This window comes from Protopterus annectens, chromosome 4.part1, assembly GCF_019279795.1.
Source record: "Protopterus annectens isolate FY-2018-M chromosome 4.part1, PAN1.0, whole genome shotgun sequence".
Taxonomy (NCBI): domain Eukaryota; kingdom Metazoa; phylum Chordata; order Ceratodontiformes; family Protopteridae; genus Protopterus; species Protopterus annectens.
The window spans coordinates 368844360-368864359 of record NC_056734.1 but is presented as its reverse complement, the minus strand read 5'-3'; the positions used below and the strand labels follow the sequence as shown (position 1 = coordinate 368864359).

Here is a 20000-nt window from a genome sequence, read left to right as displayed (position 1 = left end):
AACTCTTCAATAACTTTTTCAAAATTATTATTAATAATCTTACTTGTATCTTTATAGATTTTTATTCCTAAATATTTTAGTTTTTTTCTTTCCCAATTATAGTTATATTTATCTTTAAACTCACTGTCTAGTAACTGATTTAACACTAAAGTTTTAGTTTTATTATTATTCAATTTCCACAGTGATACTTCTTAAAACTTTTCAATTTCCTCATCTATTTCTCTGATTGAATAATTTAAATCTCCTTTAGTTAGTAAAATATCAATTGCAAAAAGCTGTATTTCAAATTGACAATCTCTATTAATTGAGAATCTATCATTTTTTTCATTGCTTCTTACACTTTTAGCTAAGGGTTTGATAACTAATGCAAATAATAATGGGGGCAAGGGGCAATCTAGCTTTGTGAATTCATTTAAAGTGAATCCTTGAGAAATGTAAGATCCAATTTTAATATAGCTTTGTAGACTGTATACAGCTTTTTTAATTTTTTAATAAACTGTTCTGGAAATGCAAATGCTTCTTTAGTTTTAAACAAATAGTTTCAATCTACAGAATCAAACGCTATCTTGACAGCTAAGCTAATTAGGGCCAATTTCTTATTCATTCCTTTCGCTAAATCTAAGATAGTTGCTACCCTTGTTATATTATCGTACATTGATCTATTAAGTATAAATCCTGTTTGATCTTTATTGAGTAACTTATCTACTATATATTTTAATCTTATGGTGAAAATGGAAGCAAATATTTTATTGTCTGCATTTAATAATGAAATTTAAGTCTATATGAAGAGACTAACCTATTATCCTTTACTTTTTTAAGTATAGGTGAGATTACAGAAAATTTCCATGAGGGTGGAATTATTTTGTTGCTCTGAATTATCCTAAAAATGTCACTCAGTAATTCTAAAATATTTAATGGAAACAGACTATATAATTCCATACTTAAACCATCTAACCCTGGAGCTCTACCATTTTTACCTTTTTTAAAGCTTCTTCAACATCTGTCAGGGTAATAGGCTTATTGAACAGATATATTTGTTGGTCATTTAGTTTATTTGTAACATTTTTCTTTAAGTAATTGTCAATTTTATCATCAGGATTATTATTTTTCATCTCTATTAGTATACTCATGGAGTTTTTTAAAAAATACTAAGCATTTCCTCTATATCTGAAGTAAGCTTATTAGTGTGAAGATTTTAGATATTATTGTGCCTTTTTGCTTAACATCTTATTTTCTTTGCTAATCTATGTACATTTTTATAAGTCATTGGAAAACTATGCATTTTTATTTTTTCTAAAGCTATCTCCCCTTTATGCATTAAAACTGTTTGATATTTTGATTAATATTTAAATTACTTCAGTATTATCTAATTTCTGTGTTTGTTGTTCAAACTTCACTTTGTGTATTTCATTTTGTATCTGTAACAACTCTTTATCCCACTTGTTCATTTTATTACTAGCCCATCTTCCCATTCTAACTTAAATATGCATTTTTAAGGAGTCCCACAGTTTGACGTTACTAACCTGACCATTATCATTTAGAGATAAAAAAATCTTGATTTGTTCCTTAAGGTAACTCCTAAACTCTTTTAATTTCATCATATATACTGGGATTCTATAAATAATCTGAAATCTCCTTATATCCAATACTATATTAATACTTAGAGCATTATAATCATATAAAGGACAAGGGATAGTTTTAAAATAATTCACTTTATTAAGTAAATCTATAGAGGCATAAATCCTATCAGTTCTAATCTGCATCTCATGTGCATAAGAATGAGTAAAGACCAATGATGTATCTTTTTCTTTTACTAGTAAATCAACTAAATTGTCACTAATCCATTTATTTAGTGCCTTAGCTGATGCCAGTATTTTAGCGTTCTTCTGTTCACTTGTATCCTCTATACTCGCTATGCTGTTAAAATACCCTGCTAAATTTAAACTACCCTTCCAATGACTTTGTAGTAAGTTTAAGTGCTCTTTAGTGACTCTTGCTTCTATTCCAGGGATCCAGTAAAAATTAGCTATTGTATAGAGGTTGCCATTATTTTTAATTATTACAGATGTATACATTCCCATTGGGATCATTAATGGATTCCATGACCATGGGCATTACAGTGTATTTTTCCAAAGTATAGCAGTTCCTCTCTTCATTTGTTAAAAGAAGCAGATGATAACATTTCATAATCTATGTTATTTAAATGTGGTATATATTTATCTGTCAAGTGAGTATGTTTAATTTTAGATATCTAGTTAATGATTTCCTTGTGTTGGCATTCCCATAATTTTCTTAAGCTACATTGTAGCAGTTTTAGGTGGAATATAAATAGTTGCCAACATAATCCTCCTCCCTTGTCAGTAGCCACTTACTATATCATTGTTTTTCCTCTTCTATCACTATTGGATCTTCACTAGCAATTAGTATAAGTACTCCCCTAGCAATTAGTACAAATACTTCCCTTTTCATTTGCCCCAGATCTTCCACTGAATAACCATCCTAAAATCCTTTCTTTGTCAAATTCACATGTTCAGTTCTTTCCAAATGTGTCTCCTGTAGCATAGCTATTTGAACTATGCATTTCTTAATATAGTTCACTACTCTTTCTTTTTTTGTATATACCTGTGAGATCATTCATGTTCAAAGATAATATGGAAAGTGTTGCCATTATGATATGAAGTTATTATTCCCACCTGTTATGTATAACACCTTTTTTAAATGTCTTGTTTCAGCTTTGGTATTATATGCATACACTAATGTTTGGCAGGTTAATCATTTATACAGTTGTTTCTTGTCATATCCATTTGAACCTGTGTCACATCTTACACGACTTTTGTTTTAATGACCCCTCCCAAAAATACACACCCAGAACACTCTCATAACCTATTAACTTAATACAAACACACAAAACTATGTACATGTTCAAATAAAGAAGTTTAACCCTCCTAATAGGAACAATTGTCCGAGATTGACAGCTACACTCACTGGCTTTAACTGACCTATAATTTAGATTATCCATGGTAAGATGAATAATACAGCCTGTGTTTCTGCTTACAAAAAGTACTGCCTGCTTTTGTCTTATCTTTATTCCTCTCCAGGATGTAGAAACATCTTGAATGCTTTTAGATAACATTATATTTTAGCCATTGAAAGAAAAAAGTATCCTGTTTTTATTGTCCATGTATCAGATTGTCTGCACAGAAACATGAGAACCAGATACATAGGTGCCTTCAGATACAAGCTTCTCATGTTGCACAGTGAACATTTATTTGTTAAAGGAAAACTTTTCACTACATTCAGTGTTTTCTTATTTACTTGCTTCCATTTAAACCTTGGGGGCTGATCCACCCAGTGGCCTTAATCCAGCCATTCCCCTATGCAAAAGTAAGAAAAAGCATATAATTTTTTACTTATATCAAGTTCTGTATACTTTTACAACCTGTCACTTACAACAACTCCTAGATTACAGCCTATTATCTTAAACATGCTTGTGTCCAGGCTTTTTTCTCTTTTTATATTGCAGTGCCTACATTTCTTAAAACTAAACAAGAAAAAAGAAAGATGAAAAAAGGGCACCTGTTTACTTTAGTATCTCTATAATGCACAAAAATAACTGAAAAATCCTTTACTATATAACATGCAGTATGTGTCCTGATTTATACAAATACTGTTAAGAACAAAATTGTTTTACTTACAATAACTGTTTCCCTCCCCTTTTCTTATCCTTAATGTTCTTTCAGACATTAATGACATAAAGTAAGGCATATGCTTTGCAGTCCGCTACAAGTTTAACATAGTCAAATAAGTCCAATATTGCCTGGTTTTCATGTTCAGACATATTTCACAAATGTGATTGATGCTTTGTAATCCCACATGTATTCATTAATTTCTAAGTTGCTGGTTTTCTTCCTTTTGATCTGTATCTCCAAACTACAATCACTGATTCATTTTTGACATATTCCTGGTTCATATTGTCAACTCCTCTGCTTTCCTCTGTCTCTCAAGCATTTTCCTTTGGAACATTAAAATAGGTTTCACTGGCAAAGCCACTCTATGAGTTTTATCATCAGAAGAACAAGAAGCAGAAGCAAAGTCCCCTTCTGTTTGATAGCACACTTTTTGGTGGACAGTAGGTTTAACTAGAAGCTGTTAGTGCTTAACTTGTGATATAGTAATTGGTCAAGACTTTCCCCAGTTGAAAGAGCAGTGGAAAGCATGGGGTGGTGTGGTGTGGTGGAAATGTTTTAGCCAGACAGGTTACCAAAGATGCATGGGCTCAGTAAAAAAAAAAAAAAAAAAAAGACATAGAACTTGAAATTTAAAAAAAGAACCAGCATTTGGCTCTGGATAGATGGGCAGATAAAACTGAAAGTGAATCTTGCAAGAGACTCAAGCTGTTAAAGTAATAAGAAGACACACTTTAGAGCTTGACATGGAAGGTGAGTCTTGCCAAAATATTCCATTTGTTAAAATAATGAGAGGTCAGTATAGAAACTGATAAAGAAGTACCTGTAATTAAGGGTACCATGAGAGAAAGAAGTATGGGGAGAAACAGTGATAGAAGAATATCATAATGAGGAAACCTGCAGAGTGATAACCAGAAATGGTTGTGACATAGTTTTAGTCTGAACAATGGCCTTAGGTGGCCGCCAGGCCATGGATTGGGCTACATTTGCTAGTTTGATCATTATTTAATATTTGCTTGGGTTTTCTACTTAAGCTGGTGTTTAGTTTTTGGTTGTACTAGTTGGGCTATCAAGTCATGGGCTAGTGGTATTGTATTTACTTTTTTTTTTCAGTCTTTAAATTGCCAGATGCCATTTCACCATTTCATTGGTGTAAGATTGGCCCACATGGAACAGTACCTTTGGTAAGTGAGGAGAACAGTCTATTTATCGTGAACTTTTTATTTCCTTGGAAGTTTATTTCCTGGAAACATACCATTTTCTGTATTTCCCAAGTTTATTTGGACTCTTTTATAGCTTCAGAATGACTGAGACAATCACGGTAACTAGAGCGCTATGGCTGTTTTTGGTGAGGAGGAGATTGTTGCAGTGCAGCTCATGCCTTGGGAGTGTTTTAATACTGAGGCAATTGCCATTCATAGTGGTAGTATTTGTGCTATCCTTTATTAGCCTTCTGATCTCGGAAGTGCTCTGTAAGCTTGGATTTGTGGATCGCTTTCCATGGACTGTAATATTTTGTCTGTGCATTTAAACCTGTTTAAAATATTCCAGGGAATATGGTTATTGAGTTTTGATTAAGAGACTGTTCATTTGGCAGTTTTGTACAGGGCAAATGTGTACTTTTTTTTTTTATCTTTCCATTTTGTACCCAGTGACAGTCTTGAGTTGTTGTAAGTTTTAACAGCACTACACCATTGATAACTTACTGTGCAATGTTTAATCAGTTTTACTGTACATTGCTCCTGCTGAGGTAAATGTAGCTTATTAAGCACTGCTGTTGAAATTCTGTATCTGACATGCTTGTTAACATTGAGTTTTTGTTTTTGTAAAGTTGTTAGAAAATAAGCACTGTAGTAAACCTGAACTTCTCCCTTCTACACCAGAGCAGATGGGCTGACAGAAAGATAAGCATGATTCTATGGGTAAGGAAAATAAGACATATACTGAAGGACAGAAAGAGGTACTGCCAGTATTGGTGGTGGAAAAAATATTTTCATGACCTGCCTTTCATAGGGAATGAATTAGCTGAAGAGGGAATGTCTGTACTTGTATTTGGAGTGGAAAGAGGCCTTGACCTCTTCTTCAAATCAGAATGACAATGAAAGCACTGCTGACTTGACTGTCATACAAATAAGCCATGCAAACTTTAAGAAGGCTCAGTGAGAAAACAGTACATTGATTAAAGCTAGAGACAACACAGAGTAGATGGGGAAACAGAGAAACAGAACAGGACAAGTGCACTTTGAACTTTGAATTTCTTCTTCTGCAAGATAACAACATTGAACTTTGTCAGTTCATTTAATGCAAGTCCCCTTAGGATAGCCATATACCACTCTCAAACAGATAAGTTAGTGGATCACTTTAATAAGCTGTTAAAGTTCATGTTATAGAACATCAGATAACAGGATGGGTGACACTGGCACTAACTGCTACCATACCTTATCTTTGCTTTAATGGAAGTACCTAAAGCAACACCTAAGCTCACCCTATTTGAACTGCCACATGGACAGCATCCTCATGGCTTGTAGGATGTAGCAAAAGAAACATGGGAGGAGGAAAGCAACCCTTTTAAAAGTGTGTTAGAGCATTTTGCAGACATAAGTTAGAACTTCTTAGTAGTGATCATAATAAAATAGAACATGGAAATGGCTTAAGAGACATAGTAAAATACATACCACAAAGAGGTTAAATCTCTACTGAAAACGAAGGGCATGCAGACTCCACACAGAAGGCACTCCAGCCATGAATCGAACAGGAGAACCTCTTGCTGTGAAGTAACAACGCTACATATGTATATGGACATACACACAAACCATATATTATGAAGCTTTTTGTTCATGTTAACATTTTTTTTAAATAAACTATTAATGTTTTGTTTTTTCCTAGACCTGATGGCAAATGGAGCAAAATAGAAGGGGAAGCCATTCAATTTGACTTACAAGTACCAGCAAAACTTGGGGTTAGCTTTAATTCCTGTAAGTATGATGTTATAAAACAGTTTATATTACAGTTGATTTTCAATGAAGTTCGAGTTTCTCTTTGTTTTTTGTTTTGCTTTGTTTTTTGTTTTTTTTTTTAGTGTCATAACTCTTTTGAGCAGATTTAAATAGAGGCATATTATCACAGTAAGATGTTCATGATGTTGTCTTAATAAAATATTTTCAAGACATATCAAATTAAGACTTCTTTTTCTGATCCTGCATCCAACAACCAGGTTTAGACATGTATGCGTTAGCCAGATGGTTTTTAGGTAAGTAAAGGGTGATCTGTCTTAACTCATTCACTCCGGAGCAGCTCAGGAAATGCTGCCTGCTTACTTCCACCATAGGAACAACAGTGCAGCCTGAGCTCATATTCAGATAATCCATTTGTAATACCATGCAGAAAACAAATGTTCATAACTCTTTAACCATAAGAGCTAGACTAAAAATGTTAATGAGAAAGTTGTTCAGCAGACACTGACCTTTCCAAAAGAGTAAATGTTGATAGTGTGTATCTAATTAATTGTTAAATATTTGCCAAGGAATGCTTATTTTTTCCCTTTTTGGTAAAACAAATCACAGTATCTTGGTGAATGTACCATGCAGACCCAAACAATTTGCAATTAATTTGTATGAATGTCAGCTTTAAAATGATACCTTAACCATTACTGTGTGATGCTCCATTATGGAGATATTCACAGAAATATGACTAATATTATATTTCTCATAATTGATAAAGTATAATATTTCATCACCTGTAACAGACAGAGACTACATATCAGTGTACAAGTTGTGTGGCTCAATGTCAGCTTCAAACTGATGCATCATGCGTGTCATCACCATGCTTCCTTGCAAAGAAATGGGCATAATAATGAGAAATATGGAAAATGTATAATTTTCATAATCCTACCAGACTAAACAAACTGTCATATCTGTGCATGTGTACATCATACAGACACTATTCTTTTACCATGTTGTAAGGAGTAATACTGTCTTCAAACTGAGGTATTACTTGGCACATTGACATGCTCCCTCTCAAAATTATTTACCAAAATATGAAAACAAATCATAATTTCCATAACCTAAGTCCTAAACAAACTTTAGCTGTACATGTGTACATCACACAGACGCAGTTTTTTATCATGTTGTAGCCATTAATACTGTCTTCAAATTGAGGTATTACTTAGCACATTGACATGTTCCCATGCAAAGTTATTTACCAAAACATGAAAAAAAAATCATAATTTGCATAACGTAAGCCTTAAACTGTGATATCTGTACATATGTACAGCACATGAGCACAGTTATTTTACCATGTTGTAAGGACCAATTCTGTCTTCAAAATGAGGTATTACTTAGCACATTGACATCTTTCCTTAGCAAAGTAATTTACTAAAACATGAAAAAATATCATAATTTTCATAACCTTAGTCCTAAAAAAAAACTGTGTTATCTGTACATGTCTACAGCCTACAGACACATTCCTTTTATGATGCAGTAAGGAGTAATGCTGTCTTCAAACTGAGATCGTACTTAACATGTTGACATCTTCCCTAGCAAATTTATTTACCAAAATATGAAAAAAAATCATAATTTCCATAACCCAAGTCCTAAGCTAATTGTGATACCTGTATATGTGTACAGCCCACGTACACTGTTCTTTAACATGTTGTAAGGAATAACACTGTCTTCAAATGAGGTATTACTTAGCATGTTGACATGTTCCCTAGCAAAGATACAATTACAATTATTTTACTGTGTTCTAAGTAGTGAAAAAGGTTTTCATGAAATGTAATAGACTTTCACTTACCATACTGCTCCAGCTTGGTCATGGTTGTTTTCCATCTTTTGTCACTAGGTGCATGTTGCCAGTATGTCATGCATTGTTGCCATCATGAAGTTTTGCAGATCAGTCAAGAACAGGTCGATGTCATCTTCATTTAGGTGAACTACGTCATTTCTGAAAAGGTGATCATCTTCAGCAGTGATGCTGTTATGGATGATTGCTGATCCACCGACCATGAGCATCAATCTACGCATGAACCCATTCTGCAAATGTCTGGCCTTGTGCACTACCTGTTGGCTATTTGCATATCACACAAAATGGCAATGTGACCACCACGACTGTATGCGTTCAAAAAATCTCCTTGATTTGAAACCTCAGCTCTCCAAGTGAATGAGTGATGACATCATTCCCTCCAATGTGTAAGACAAGAATGTCAGGCTCAGGGTAGATGGAATGCTTCTTTTCCAACAACTGCAGGAGTCCACTCCAATGCATCTTCTTACAATCCAGTGTACCTTCACGCTAGATGTGGGAAAGCTCAAGTTGTAGTATTTTTATTTTTGGAGGCATGTCTGGCAGCCCAGTGAACATAGAAATGGCCACACACCCACACTCTCACTTGTTGTTCCCCTTCTCTTGAAGCCATGTCACTGTCACAAGGTAGAAATACCTGCACAGGGAAGAAATGCAAGTCGGTTAATGATGATGTTTGAGGGATTTATTGCATTAGTACAACATGTATATGAATATAATGTGCATTACCTTGTTTGCCTGCTGGAATATTCACTGCTATCCACATAGGGATTCTTTTTGTTCATTATTTGCAAAGATGATGCAGAGATACATACCTAACAACCTGAAAACCAGCAGCTCATACACACTATCAGATTAGTAATAGGCACATACTGCTGAATGGCTACTCACAAAGGGCTACAGAAAGGGCATATATAGAGAGAAAAAGCAGGTAAGGACCACCTCTCCACTAATGAACCCAGGACAGGCATAGGACTTCAATGGCACTTGAGGTCATCTGATGTGTCCGATACCTGTGCTGGCTACCCACTCAGATGCTGTTGCCACTACAGTCTCACAAACTCCTTCAGTATCAGCAATCTGCCTTACCTCTGCCTTTTCTCTTTACTTGTGTCTATTCAGCAATGGACATAAGGAGTCAAGGGCAGAAGTACTGTAACGTTTCTTGCCCTGACCTGCATACACTTACTGTACCAGAGTGGAGGGAGAGTGAAAGGAGAGCCACAGAAAGAGCACATCACAAAAGAAAAAGACATACCAAGACTCTTTCTTTTTGCAGGTGGCCTTTCGGGGATGGAGTGAAGGCATCACAGTGGGACCCTTGAAATCATGCATATCCAGGAGAGCAGCACAGTGGGACTGAGTTGAAGAGTCTCCAAGTTCTTCACTGCCACCCTGGATGATCCTAAAAGTCATGGTGTCTAGGTGTGACACCCACTGATGTACACAGCATTCAGCGCCGTGCTGAAGAGTCTCCAAGTTCCCCAGTGCCATAGGAATACACATCTTGATTTCTCTTGTACATATGACTATGTGGCTTTCTTGCTGTCATCAGTGCACAACATATTTACGGCCATGGTACTCGCCTAAGCATTCAACACACAGGTTGATCTTGTAAGTCAGGCATCCCATGACAGTTCAGAACTTTTACCCTTGCTGGCACAGTTTTTGCATCTTGATTTCCACCATTTCACCAGAAAGTGTGAGCCATGCTCAAATCAGCTTAGGGGCTCTGGGACAGTAATCTTGGTGCATTTTTTCCTCTACTTATAACTGGCAAGGAGATGTGTTGTTGCAATAGCATGTCCAGAGTGTGACAGTTGCTGGTGGCTGTTACTTTCACAAAATATAATGAAATCATTGACTATGGCCTCATCTTGTAAGAACCAGAATAAGTACAGCCACCATTTGCAGGCCTTCCTGGCAGTTAGATACTGTGTCCTGAGCTGATCTGCTCGGTCCACCCTGTTCATGTAAGTGTTGTACATGTTTACAACTGGTGGACATGACACCGATGCCTTTGTTCCATCACGCTTTCTCCTGTGTGTGCTGGAGATTGACAAGGTTTGGTTACAGTTAGTTGACATGAGGAATACTGGGTTGCTATCCTTCCATTCAGTAGCCAGCAGTGGTCCACTCTGCAACTGCTTGTAGTACCCTCGAGGTGCTTTACCAATGGCCTGTGTGTTGAATGTTAGAGGCCATCCTGACCTATTGGTGTGCATGGTTCCACAGCAGTATAGACCATCTTGCAGCAATTGCTGTGCCAGCCGGACAGAGGTAAAGAATTTATCAAAGTAAATGTGATGCTCCTTGCCAATCAGTCCCCTAGTTAAGTCAGCTGCAACGTAGTGCGCTAATCCAACCTCTGTATTCTCTGCATTTCCAATGTATACCTGGAATTCATGTACATACCCATTGGAAGAGTCTGCCAACACCCACACCTTAATGCCATGGCTATCTTGCTTACCAGGCATAAACTGTCTAAATGTCAAATGTCCACAAAAGCCAACCATGACTTTGTCTAGAGCCACCTCATGATGCACATTGTACTGTGTCCTCCATGCATCGAATACTGCATCCAGTATTGGACATACATGATGTAGCTTGTCATGACCCAAAGAGCCCTGTGGTAGGCTCTGGCAGTTGTTGTTGCAGTGGAAATACTGTTGAATTTTTTCAAACCTCTCTCAGGTCATGTACTCAGCTCTTGGGAAATGACCATACACATGATGTGTTTCCCAGTACTGCTGGTATTCAGGAACTTGTACAACAGACATGTATATTCTGACACCTAGAAATGTGCATATGTCTCCTGGACAAACAGGACTCTACCATGTATCAACCTTGCCTGATGCAGCCTTCCTCTGTAAAGCATAGCGATTGGTTTCATTGGCAATAAGGGTGTACAGCTTCTCTGGGAACATCAAGTACATGAAGTACATCTCTGTGCCATCTGAGTCCAAGTTGCTTACTGTGTCTGCTGGACTCACAAAGTCATCTATGTGTACTGCTGTGAGGCGTTTCTGCCACATGATCTTACATGTTGGGCATGCTCGGCGTACTGTACTGGGTCACTTGGAACACTTGGAAATGGAAAGTCCTGTATGGTTCAATGATTGTCACTAGCAAATGTAATGCAAGAACTTGTTAGTGAAGTACTAACAGATGTTCCATGCTGAGGCACAATCATATCTTTGCTTGACAAGGAGCTACTTCGACTCAGATCTAGTGGATTTTCCCTCTTCCAGTCCACATACTCTGGACTACTTTGAACCTCATGTACATTGGAAGGCACATCCACATCCTTGTCAATACCTGCAATGTCATGGACTGTGGAGGATGTCATAGGTCTGGCAGTGATACCACACATATTCTTGAACACAGATAAAGGCAATTCATTATCTGTGTCAAAATCAGAATGCACTGGGTGACCATTGTGTGTGCCACCCTTCCTTAGCAGTGCAAGTGGTACCTCATCCTCAGTATCATGGTCAGTTTCATCATTAGTGGTCATGTCTTCTGTGGCAAGTCATAGTGGTCTGTCAAGAATGTCTGGCACAGGGGCATCATACGTATCACAGGCAATGGCCTTCTCACGTAGATGAGTGAGTGGAATCTCATCAACACTTCCTAGTATGTACATGCACCAAAATGAAACATTCACCCAAGCAAACCCTTCAGTAAAATGTTGAAGTATGCACAATCACCAACATGAAGCCTTTCCATGAACGACCCTTCAGTAACAGTTCCTACTATGTGCAGTCACCAAAATAAAGCATTCACCCAAGCGATCCCTACAGTTAAATGCTGATTTATGCACAAGCACCAGAATGAAATATTTCCCCAAACGACCCTTCAGTTAAAGTTCCTGGTATGTACATGCAATGAAATGAAACATTCACCCAAGCAAACCCTTCAGTAAAATGTTGAAATATGCACAAGCACTAACTGGAAGCATTTCCGTGAATGACCCTTCAGTAACAGTTCCTAGTGTGCAATCACCACCACCAGCAATGCCGAAAGCACTTAGTTTTGGGGGAAGAAAGCAACAATATAATTGACTCTGTTTCACCCCTGCTAACGGATCTCTAGTTGGATTCTGAAATACAAGGTTAGCACACAATAACTTTCTCCTGTGCAGGAAACAAATCAGATGCACAGACAGCAACAGGAGTAACGATAACTGGCTTATCATTTATAACTTCCATGTTATGGCTTAGCCTTTAGAACTACCATTATGCAGACGGACACCAATGCTTTGTCTTGGGCCACCGAAAAGGGGTCATGAAGCAATTCACTACCACAGTGTATGACTGTGTTTCACCCCTGCTAAAGGATCTCTAGCTGGATTCTGAAATACGAGGTTAGCACACAATAACTTTCTCCCATGCAGGAAACAAATCAGATGCACAGACAGCAACAGGAGTAACGATAACTGGCTTATCATTTATAACTTCCATCGTATGACTTACCCTTTAGAACTAGCATTATGCAGATGGACACCATTGCTTTGTCTTATGCCACCAAAAAGGGGGTCATGATGCAATTCACCACCACAGCGTATGACTGTGTTTCACCCCTGCTAAAGGATCTCCAGCTGGATTCTGAAATATGAGGTTAGCACACAATAACTTTCTCCTGTGCGGGAAACACATCAGATGCACAGACAGTTAGCAATGGGAGTAACAGTAACTGGCTTATCTTGTATAGCGTATGAGCAAAGAAAGAAAATAGCATCTTAACTGCATTCCAAGCTACTGAGGGCAGAACACGCTTGATCCACTCCTGTCCCTCACTCTCCGAGATCACTGGATTCTGAAATACGAGGTTAGCACACAATAACTTTCTCCCATGCAGGAAACAAATCAGATGCACAGACAGCAATGAGAGTAACGATAACTGGCTTATCATTTATAACTTCCATGTTATGGCTTAGCCTTTAGAACTAGCATTATGCAGATGGACACCAATGCTTTGTCTTGTGCCACCAAAAAGGGGTCATGAAGCAATTCACTACCACAGTGTATGACTGTGTTTCACCCCTGCTAAAGGATCTCTAGCTGGATTCTGAAATATGAGGCTAGCACACAATAACTTTCTTCCATGCAGGAAACAAATCAGATGCACAGACAGTTAGCAATGGAAGTAATGATAACTGGCTTATCTTTTATAGCATACGAGCAAAAAAAATAGTATTTTAACTGCATTTCAAACTACTGAGGGTAGAACACTCTTGATCCACCCCTCGCCTCACTCACTGAGATTGCTGGATTCTGAAATATGAGGTTAGCACACAATTTCTTTCTCCCATGCAGGAAACAACTCAGATGCACAGACAGTTAGCAACGGGAGTAACGATAACTGGCTTATCATTTACAACTTCCATCTTATGGTTTACCCTTTAGAACTACCATTATGCAGGTGGACAGCATTGCTTTGTCCTGTGCCACCAAAAAGGGGACATGTAGCAATTCACCACCACAGCGTATGACTGTGTTTCACCCCTGCTAAATGATCTCTAGCTGGATTCTGAAATACGAGGCTAGCACACAATAACTTTCTCCCGTCCAAGAAACAAATCAGATGCACACACAGTTATCAACGGAAGTAACGATAACTGGCTTATCTTTTGTAGCGTACTGGCAAAAAAAAAAAAGTAGTATTTTAACTACATTCCAAACTACTGAGTGCAGAACACACTTGATCCACCCCTGTCCCTCACTCTCCGAGATCGTAAGAGGAGCAAACACTTCCAGTACACTTACCTGCACTTTCTAAAATAGGACTCTGTTGCAGCTGAACTCTGCTTCGTTGAAGTTCAGGTGTTCTAGAAGTGGCTGTCTTTCTGGAACGTGGCAGCAACTCCAAACTGGCAAAGTGGCACACAGAAATCAATGCTCTGACAAAATAAATAGCAGGATCCAGTAGCAATTCAGGTGAATGCAGCAACTATCAGAAGAACAAAAGAGAATTGCTACTGCTGGACCCTGTGTTTATTTTGGCAGATCAAAGAAACCTTAGATTGGGGATGGAGATGTTATGCAAGTGGCGGCTTGGACTGGAAGAATCCGATTGGCTGCCACCACTTGCTTATTGCAATGCACGGAGAATCGGCTTACTGTTGTTGTTTGTCTTTTCCCAGTTAGGGGTCACCACAGCAGAACTCCAGTCCGCTAATGACTAGCAGTAGATTTTTATGGTGCCAAGTTGCCAGTCCGACACCCAACCTTTAGCGAAGGCATGCCCATTCACACATGTCTTTCAGAGGCCACTCGACTGTGGGGAGGACATGCAGACTCCATACAGAAGGCACTCTAGCCTAGAATTGAACAGGAGCACCTCTTGCTGTGATGTAACAACACTACCACTGTACCACCGCAACTTACAATAACAAATATATAAAGTGCATGGTGAGATGATTTTCTCCGAAAAGTCAAATACTAACATCATGTAACTCCATACTCAAAACTAAGTTGAGAAAGTAACTGAAAATGTTCAGGTACTTTTTCAACTTATTTTTTAACATGGGAGCTACAGTATGACTGTAAAGTTAGATATGCATGTGGAAGGCACTCGGGTGTAACTCCATACAATAACTACCGTCACACAGCATACTTGGATGTAAGCACAGAGGCGCCATGTGACGGTACTCTGGGTTAATGAGTATTCTGTTAGATTAGTGAATAACCTTACCATTTTAGATGGTCTGTGCAAAAAGATTCAAGGCAAATTATATGAATATTACAAGTGGAGGATCACAAACTGTTTAGTTTCTATATCTTGTATTTATATATAAATAAGCCACCAGTTGGTAGATATATAAATATACCATTGTATGTATGTCTGTATGATTATTTAAACCCCTGAAGCATCTGCTTCCTCTTTTCAGAGGAATATCAACCATTTTTGAGGGTGGAGATAATTGAAAACAGGGATTTATTAGCTTAAACTACAGAGTTTTCTTTTCTGTCATGGAGTATTAAAACAAAAAGTGCACAAAATGGATGAGTAGGAGAGTTTAAATATGAGGGTACAGGCTCAGCCAGGTGTCACAAAAGAAATGCCCTTAACAGAGATGCCAGCGATCCAAATGTGATTAAAGGTTTGGATGAAGAAGAGATGACGAGAAGAAAAAAGACTAACTGGATAAATACCATGCCAGATTGTGAAAAATGAGTACCATGTTTGATGAGGAAAATGTATCCACTGATATAGGCTAGGTGCTGGACCTTAATGGATTGATTTTCATGAAAAGAAGTTTTACTTATTGGTCAAAACCTGCCACTAGGGGCTAGGACTTATAGTTTAGGGGATTGTCATTAAAAATGTTTACTTCAAAACTTGTTTTTCTTGTCAGGTTGTTTCACTAAGTATTCTAAGCTCTTATTACTGCTTGTCAGGTACTTTTTTCTGTCGACAGACAGTCCTGAGTCCCCACAGAGTGTCCCTTATTATTCATCATATTTTATGACGAAACATATTGCTTCTTTGTCAAAACTTGTTATTAGGGACTGGAGATCGTATGTCAAAAGGTAAGACCAACTCTTCAAGGATCCACTAGCGACATGTCAGACAGCTTCTTCAGTAGACTGATTATCTTGGATCCCTTTGTAAATTCTCTTTTTGTGAGGAAAAGTGTCACTTTCCTGTCAGTGTAATGTGTTTGGTGGTTGTCACTAAAACATTTTACCTCAGAACTTCACTTGTCTGTCAGGTGGTAAAACCAACTCTTCAAAGTTCCACTAACCACCTGTTAGACACCTTTTCTGGCAAGAGCATGGACCTGGGTCCCAGTAACTTGATTATTCCCTCCCTAAGCAGTAAGAAGAGAAGTTAGCTGGGGGGGAGGGGTCGGTCTTCACTGTGTCTTCTAATTCACCTCAGGTACTGATTGGGTGACTCCACTATGGCAGTCTGTTGTTCCTTGGAATGCTTATGACTTTCTTTTGATCCCTCTGGGCCTGCTCCTTGAGAAGCCACTAAGGATTGGGAGGCATGCATGTTCTCTGCAGTTGTTCAGCTGCTCTTGTCATGTAAAGGAGAGTCAGTCTTGCTGGCACTGGCAAAGGAACTGGGTGATGCTCCTTAAAGATTCTCTGAGAGGTGTCATTCCCTGGTAAGGCACCATTCAGATGCTGTTCCAGAAAAAGGAAACCTAAGGCTAGATATTCAGCATTAGATCACTTTTGCAGTAGCCTAAATTGTTTGGGTTATTCCCTGCCAAGGATATGACCAACTGGCCAGCTTACAAGCTCTAACTGCTGGGAACTTGAGCAGAGCCCCATATAAAGGCAGTTAGAGTGTCAAAACCTTCAGTGCTTTCTTGCAATTGAAGTAAACTCCTTCTGCAGGCATCAGAACTGATGGTCGGCTAGTGATCCTTCAAGGCTGGGCAAATATGTTCCCTGCTGGGGAAAATTTATATATATATATATATATATATATATATATATATATATATTTATCAAGGTAGTGTACTGATAAACATTGACCAATTTCAGGCTTAGCTCAGGTGAAATACAAAACATTTCACAAACAAATAAATACAGAAACGTAAGCAATAACAGAGTAGCTCAGACTGATTTACATAGAAAAATGTGTGTGTATGTATGTATATATATATATATATATATATATATATATATATATATATATACTTGTGAAAAAAGCACAGTGCAGTGTACAATCGAGCAGAGTATGAAGTATAATGTATACATTAGTTTCTAAAGTAAACTTCCACTAATTTTATTTTTCTGATGAACATTTGTGAAAGTTGTATATTTCTGGCTAGGAAATTATTTTGTGGAAAGCTTCACCTTGACAGGAAATTTTACCTCATGCTTGAGCGAACTATTTTTGCTTTAATCGGTTTTGTAAACTTTTCATACATTGCATCATTATTTGTGTTATTTGCCAGATTTGGTGCTTTTCAAGAATTTCAGTGTGATTTGGTTTCCTCAAAGCCTGTTTTTGGGCTGTCTTTTGAGATTGAACAAGTCTTTCAGGTTCCAATTCCTGACTTAGTCTTCCATTGTGGTTGGCATTACCAGTCTGTTTGATTCTTACTTCCCTCATCCACAATAGCCTTGAGATGTTAAGCTGGCTCCTTCTTTGCCTCAGCTGCTGATGAGTAACTCTATTGCTGCTGGACTTGGTTCCTAGTATTGCTCATCATTTTACCTGGTTCATCTAATGAACTACCTACAGCCATTGGGAACTTGGGGAGAGACAAGTACTCTACAGGTGTAGGGTTACCCTCAGTGGGCAAGGGAGGATTGTACTTGTCAATCTGGGAGTGGGGGTGGATGCAAGTGTACAACATAGCTGGGAAAGGAAGCCTGAGCCCTGGGTGAGTGTTCCTGCTTTGGGTCAGTCTTTTTCTAGAAATTCGTCTAGAAGGGAAAACAAAAAGCAAAACATATGTTTTCTCTTGTCTCTATTTCTTTGGACAGGGAAGACTTGCTGGGATTTACCAGGAATCTGATTTCTGCTTTCACTGTGCCTGTTTCTCCTTCTGAGAAGAAAAGAGAGTCCCCCTCTAACACTGATTTTCAGTCAGAAGAGCAGGACTTGTAGGGAGAATGTACTTCAGGGCTCTCTTCACATTCACAAACTATGATTTTAAGGAAAGCATGGATTCAGATTTTCCTCCATCAGAATTTTCATTTTCTGAAACCTTATCTAAAATGAAATAATTTTTTTCAGTGGGAGCAGAATTATATTCCTATTGCCAGCAAATGTATTATGATTTGTTACAGCTGGGTACTCCTCAGGTTACATCTGTTCTTCCTGTTTTATCTGCTCTGGAGAATATTTTCTAGACACCCTGTAGTTTACCTAACAGTCAACCTCCTGATCCTAGGAAATCTGATAAATTATATAAGGTACCTCAGACTTATAAATACTTGTTTTGCAACCTCAAAGCAGACTCTACAGTGATTCCATTCTCCAGAACTGCTTCTGCTAGGCTAGACATATGGCTATTGTCAGTCCCATTCCCTCTGACAAAATGGGAAAGGTTTTGACAGATTTAGGAAGAAGGTTTATTATAGTCTTCTGCCACTTTAACATTTAGAATTTTAAACTGCCAAGCTCACAAGTTAATGTTTTTTCTTATGTCTTTTGAGAGCATGAAAAAGTTAACTGGTAAACTAACTTCTGAGATGAAAAGTTTTTTTGAATGCCTCTTTTGTTTCTGCTTCTTGTGCAGTTAGACATAGCTTAAAGTATTATTATGAAGCTGCTGGTCCTATCTCCAGGGCTGCTACTTTTGGGTCAGTCATGAGAAGATTTGCTTGGCTACTTCCTCAAAATCTCCCTGAAGATGTTCAAATTGAAATTTAAGTTCTCCCATAGACAAGAAAGTTCTGTTTGTCCTTTCTGCAGCTGAGGTGCTGTAGGGGTTTGGTGGGAGAGGAAAGTTGATTCAAGGTGTGACCTAAATATTTCAACTTTCCTTTTTTGAGGCAAATAAAAAATTTCCTTCCACTTCAGTTTCCTTTTTTGAAAAGCAATTAACACAACAAGGAGACAACAGACAGGATTTTAAAAAGCAATGGCAAGGAGGTTCCAAAAATGAAGGATAATCATCTCAAACTCAGAGAGTCCAACAAGTCAGCATGACTGTTAGTCTCTCCAGGTTCCCTCCACACCCACACTGGCAATTTCTCCCTATTTTTTAATCTACATCTTCCTGTGTGACACCATATTGTTTCAGACAGATGGACTGTAAAAGTCATTCAGTAGGGATACACTTTGCAATGGGAATCTCTCCCTCCCTTCCTTCAAGGGGATTCTGCCTTGCTATGTAAAACAAATATTCATATTTTCTCCAGTTCTAGGAAAAGTGATGTCCTTCCATGATCCCTGGTGCAATATTATTCACCAATGGGATATCTTGCCAAGGATAGCCATACATCCAGACAACATACCAAAGCCTTGGCACTCTCTCTCCTTAAGCCATATGTCCAACTTATGAGTTCAGCCAATTGAGGCAGAGGTATATTAAGGGTATAAAGATGCAGAATATCTCAGAACTTTCTTGCCATCAGCCAAGACCTGAACTGGTCTTCAGCGTTGGTTTGTCAGCCATACAGTTCATTCCTGTTCCTTTGGTGTTGGTCAGATAAGTATCCCTGTTGGGGGCCTTGCTGTTTTTCTTTTTTGTGTCTGACTTCTGTGAGAAGAGTGTCTGAATTACAAGCTCTTACTGCGAGTCAACCCTACCTTATTTTCCACAAGGGCATGCTTTCTTTGAAGTCTAATCCTTCTTTTAGGCTTAAAGTGATCTCTGTTTATGTTGTGCCTGTCTTTTAATCTCCCAGTCTTTTTCTTGTGCCCAAAAACAAGAGAGAAAAAACTTCTTCACACTTTGGATGTCCACAGGGCTCAAGTAACACCTAGACAAAACTCAATCCTTCACGAAACCTAATCAGCTGTTTGTCTCCTACAAAGGTAAGAGGAAAGGACAGCCAGTAACAAAGAACACAAATTTTAGATCATTGTCGTATG

The 20000-nt window shown here is 38.0% G+C and overlaps 1 protein-coding gene across 1 annotated transcript in view; it reads left to right on the top strand.

Moving 5' to 3' along the window:
* Positions 1-20000, top strand: part of APOD (apolipoprotein D) — a 254748-nt gene that overhangs the window by 171825 nt on the left and 62923 nt on the right. Inside the window, exon 4 of the mRNA XM_044070184.1 lies at positions 6573-6661. Within this exon, the coding sequence (XP_043926119.1) occupies positions 6573-6661 (89 nt within the window). The remainder of the gene's footprint in view (positions 1-6572; positions 6662-20000) is intronic.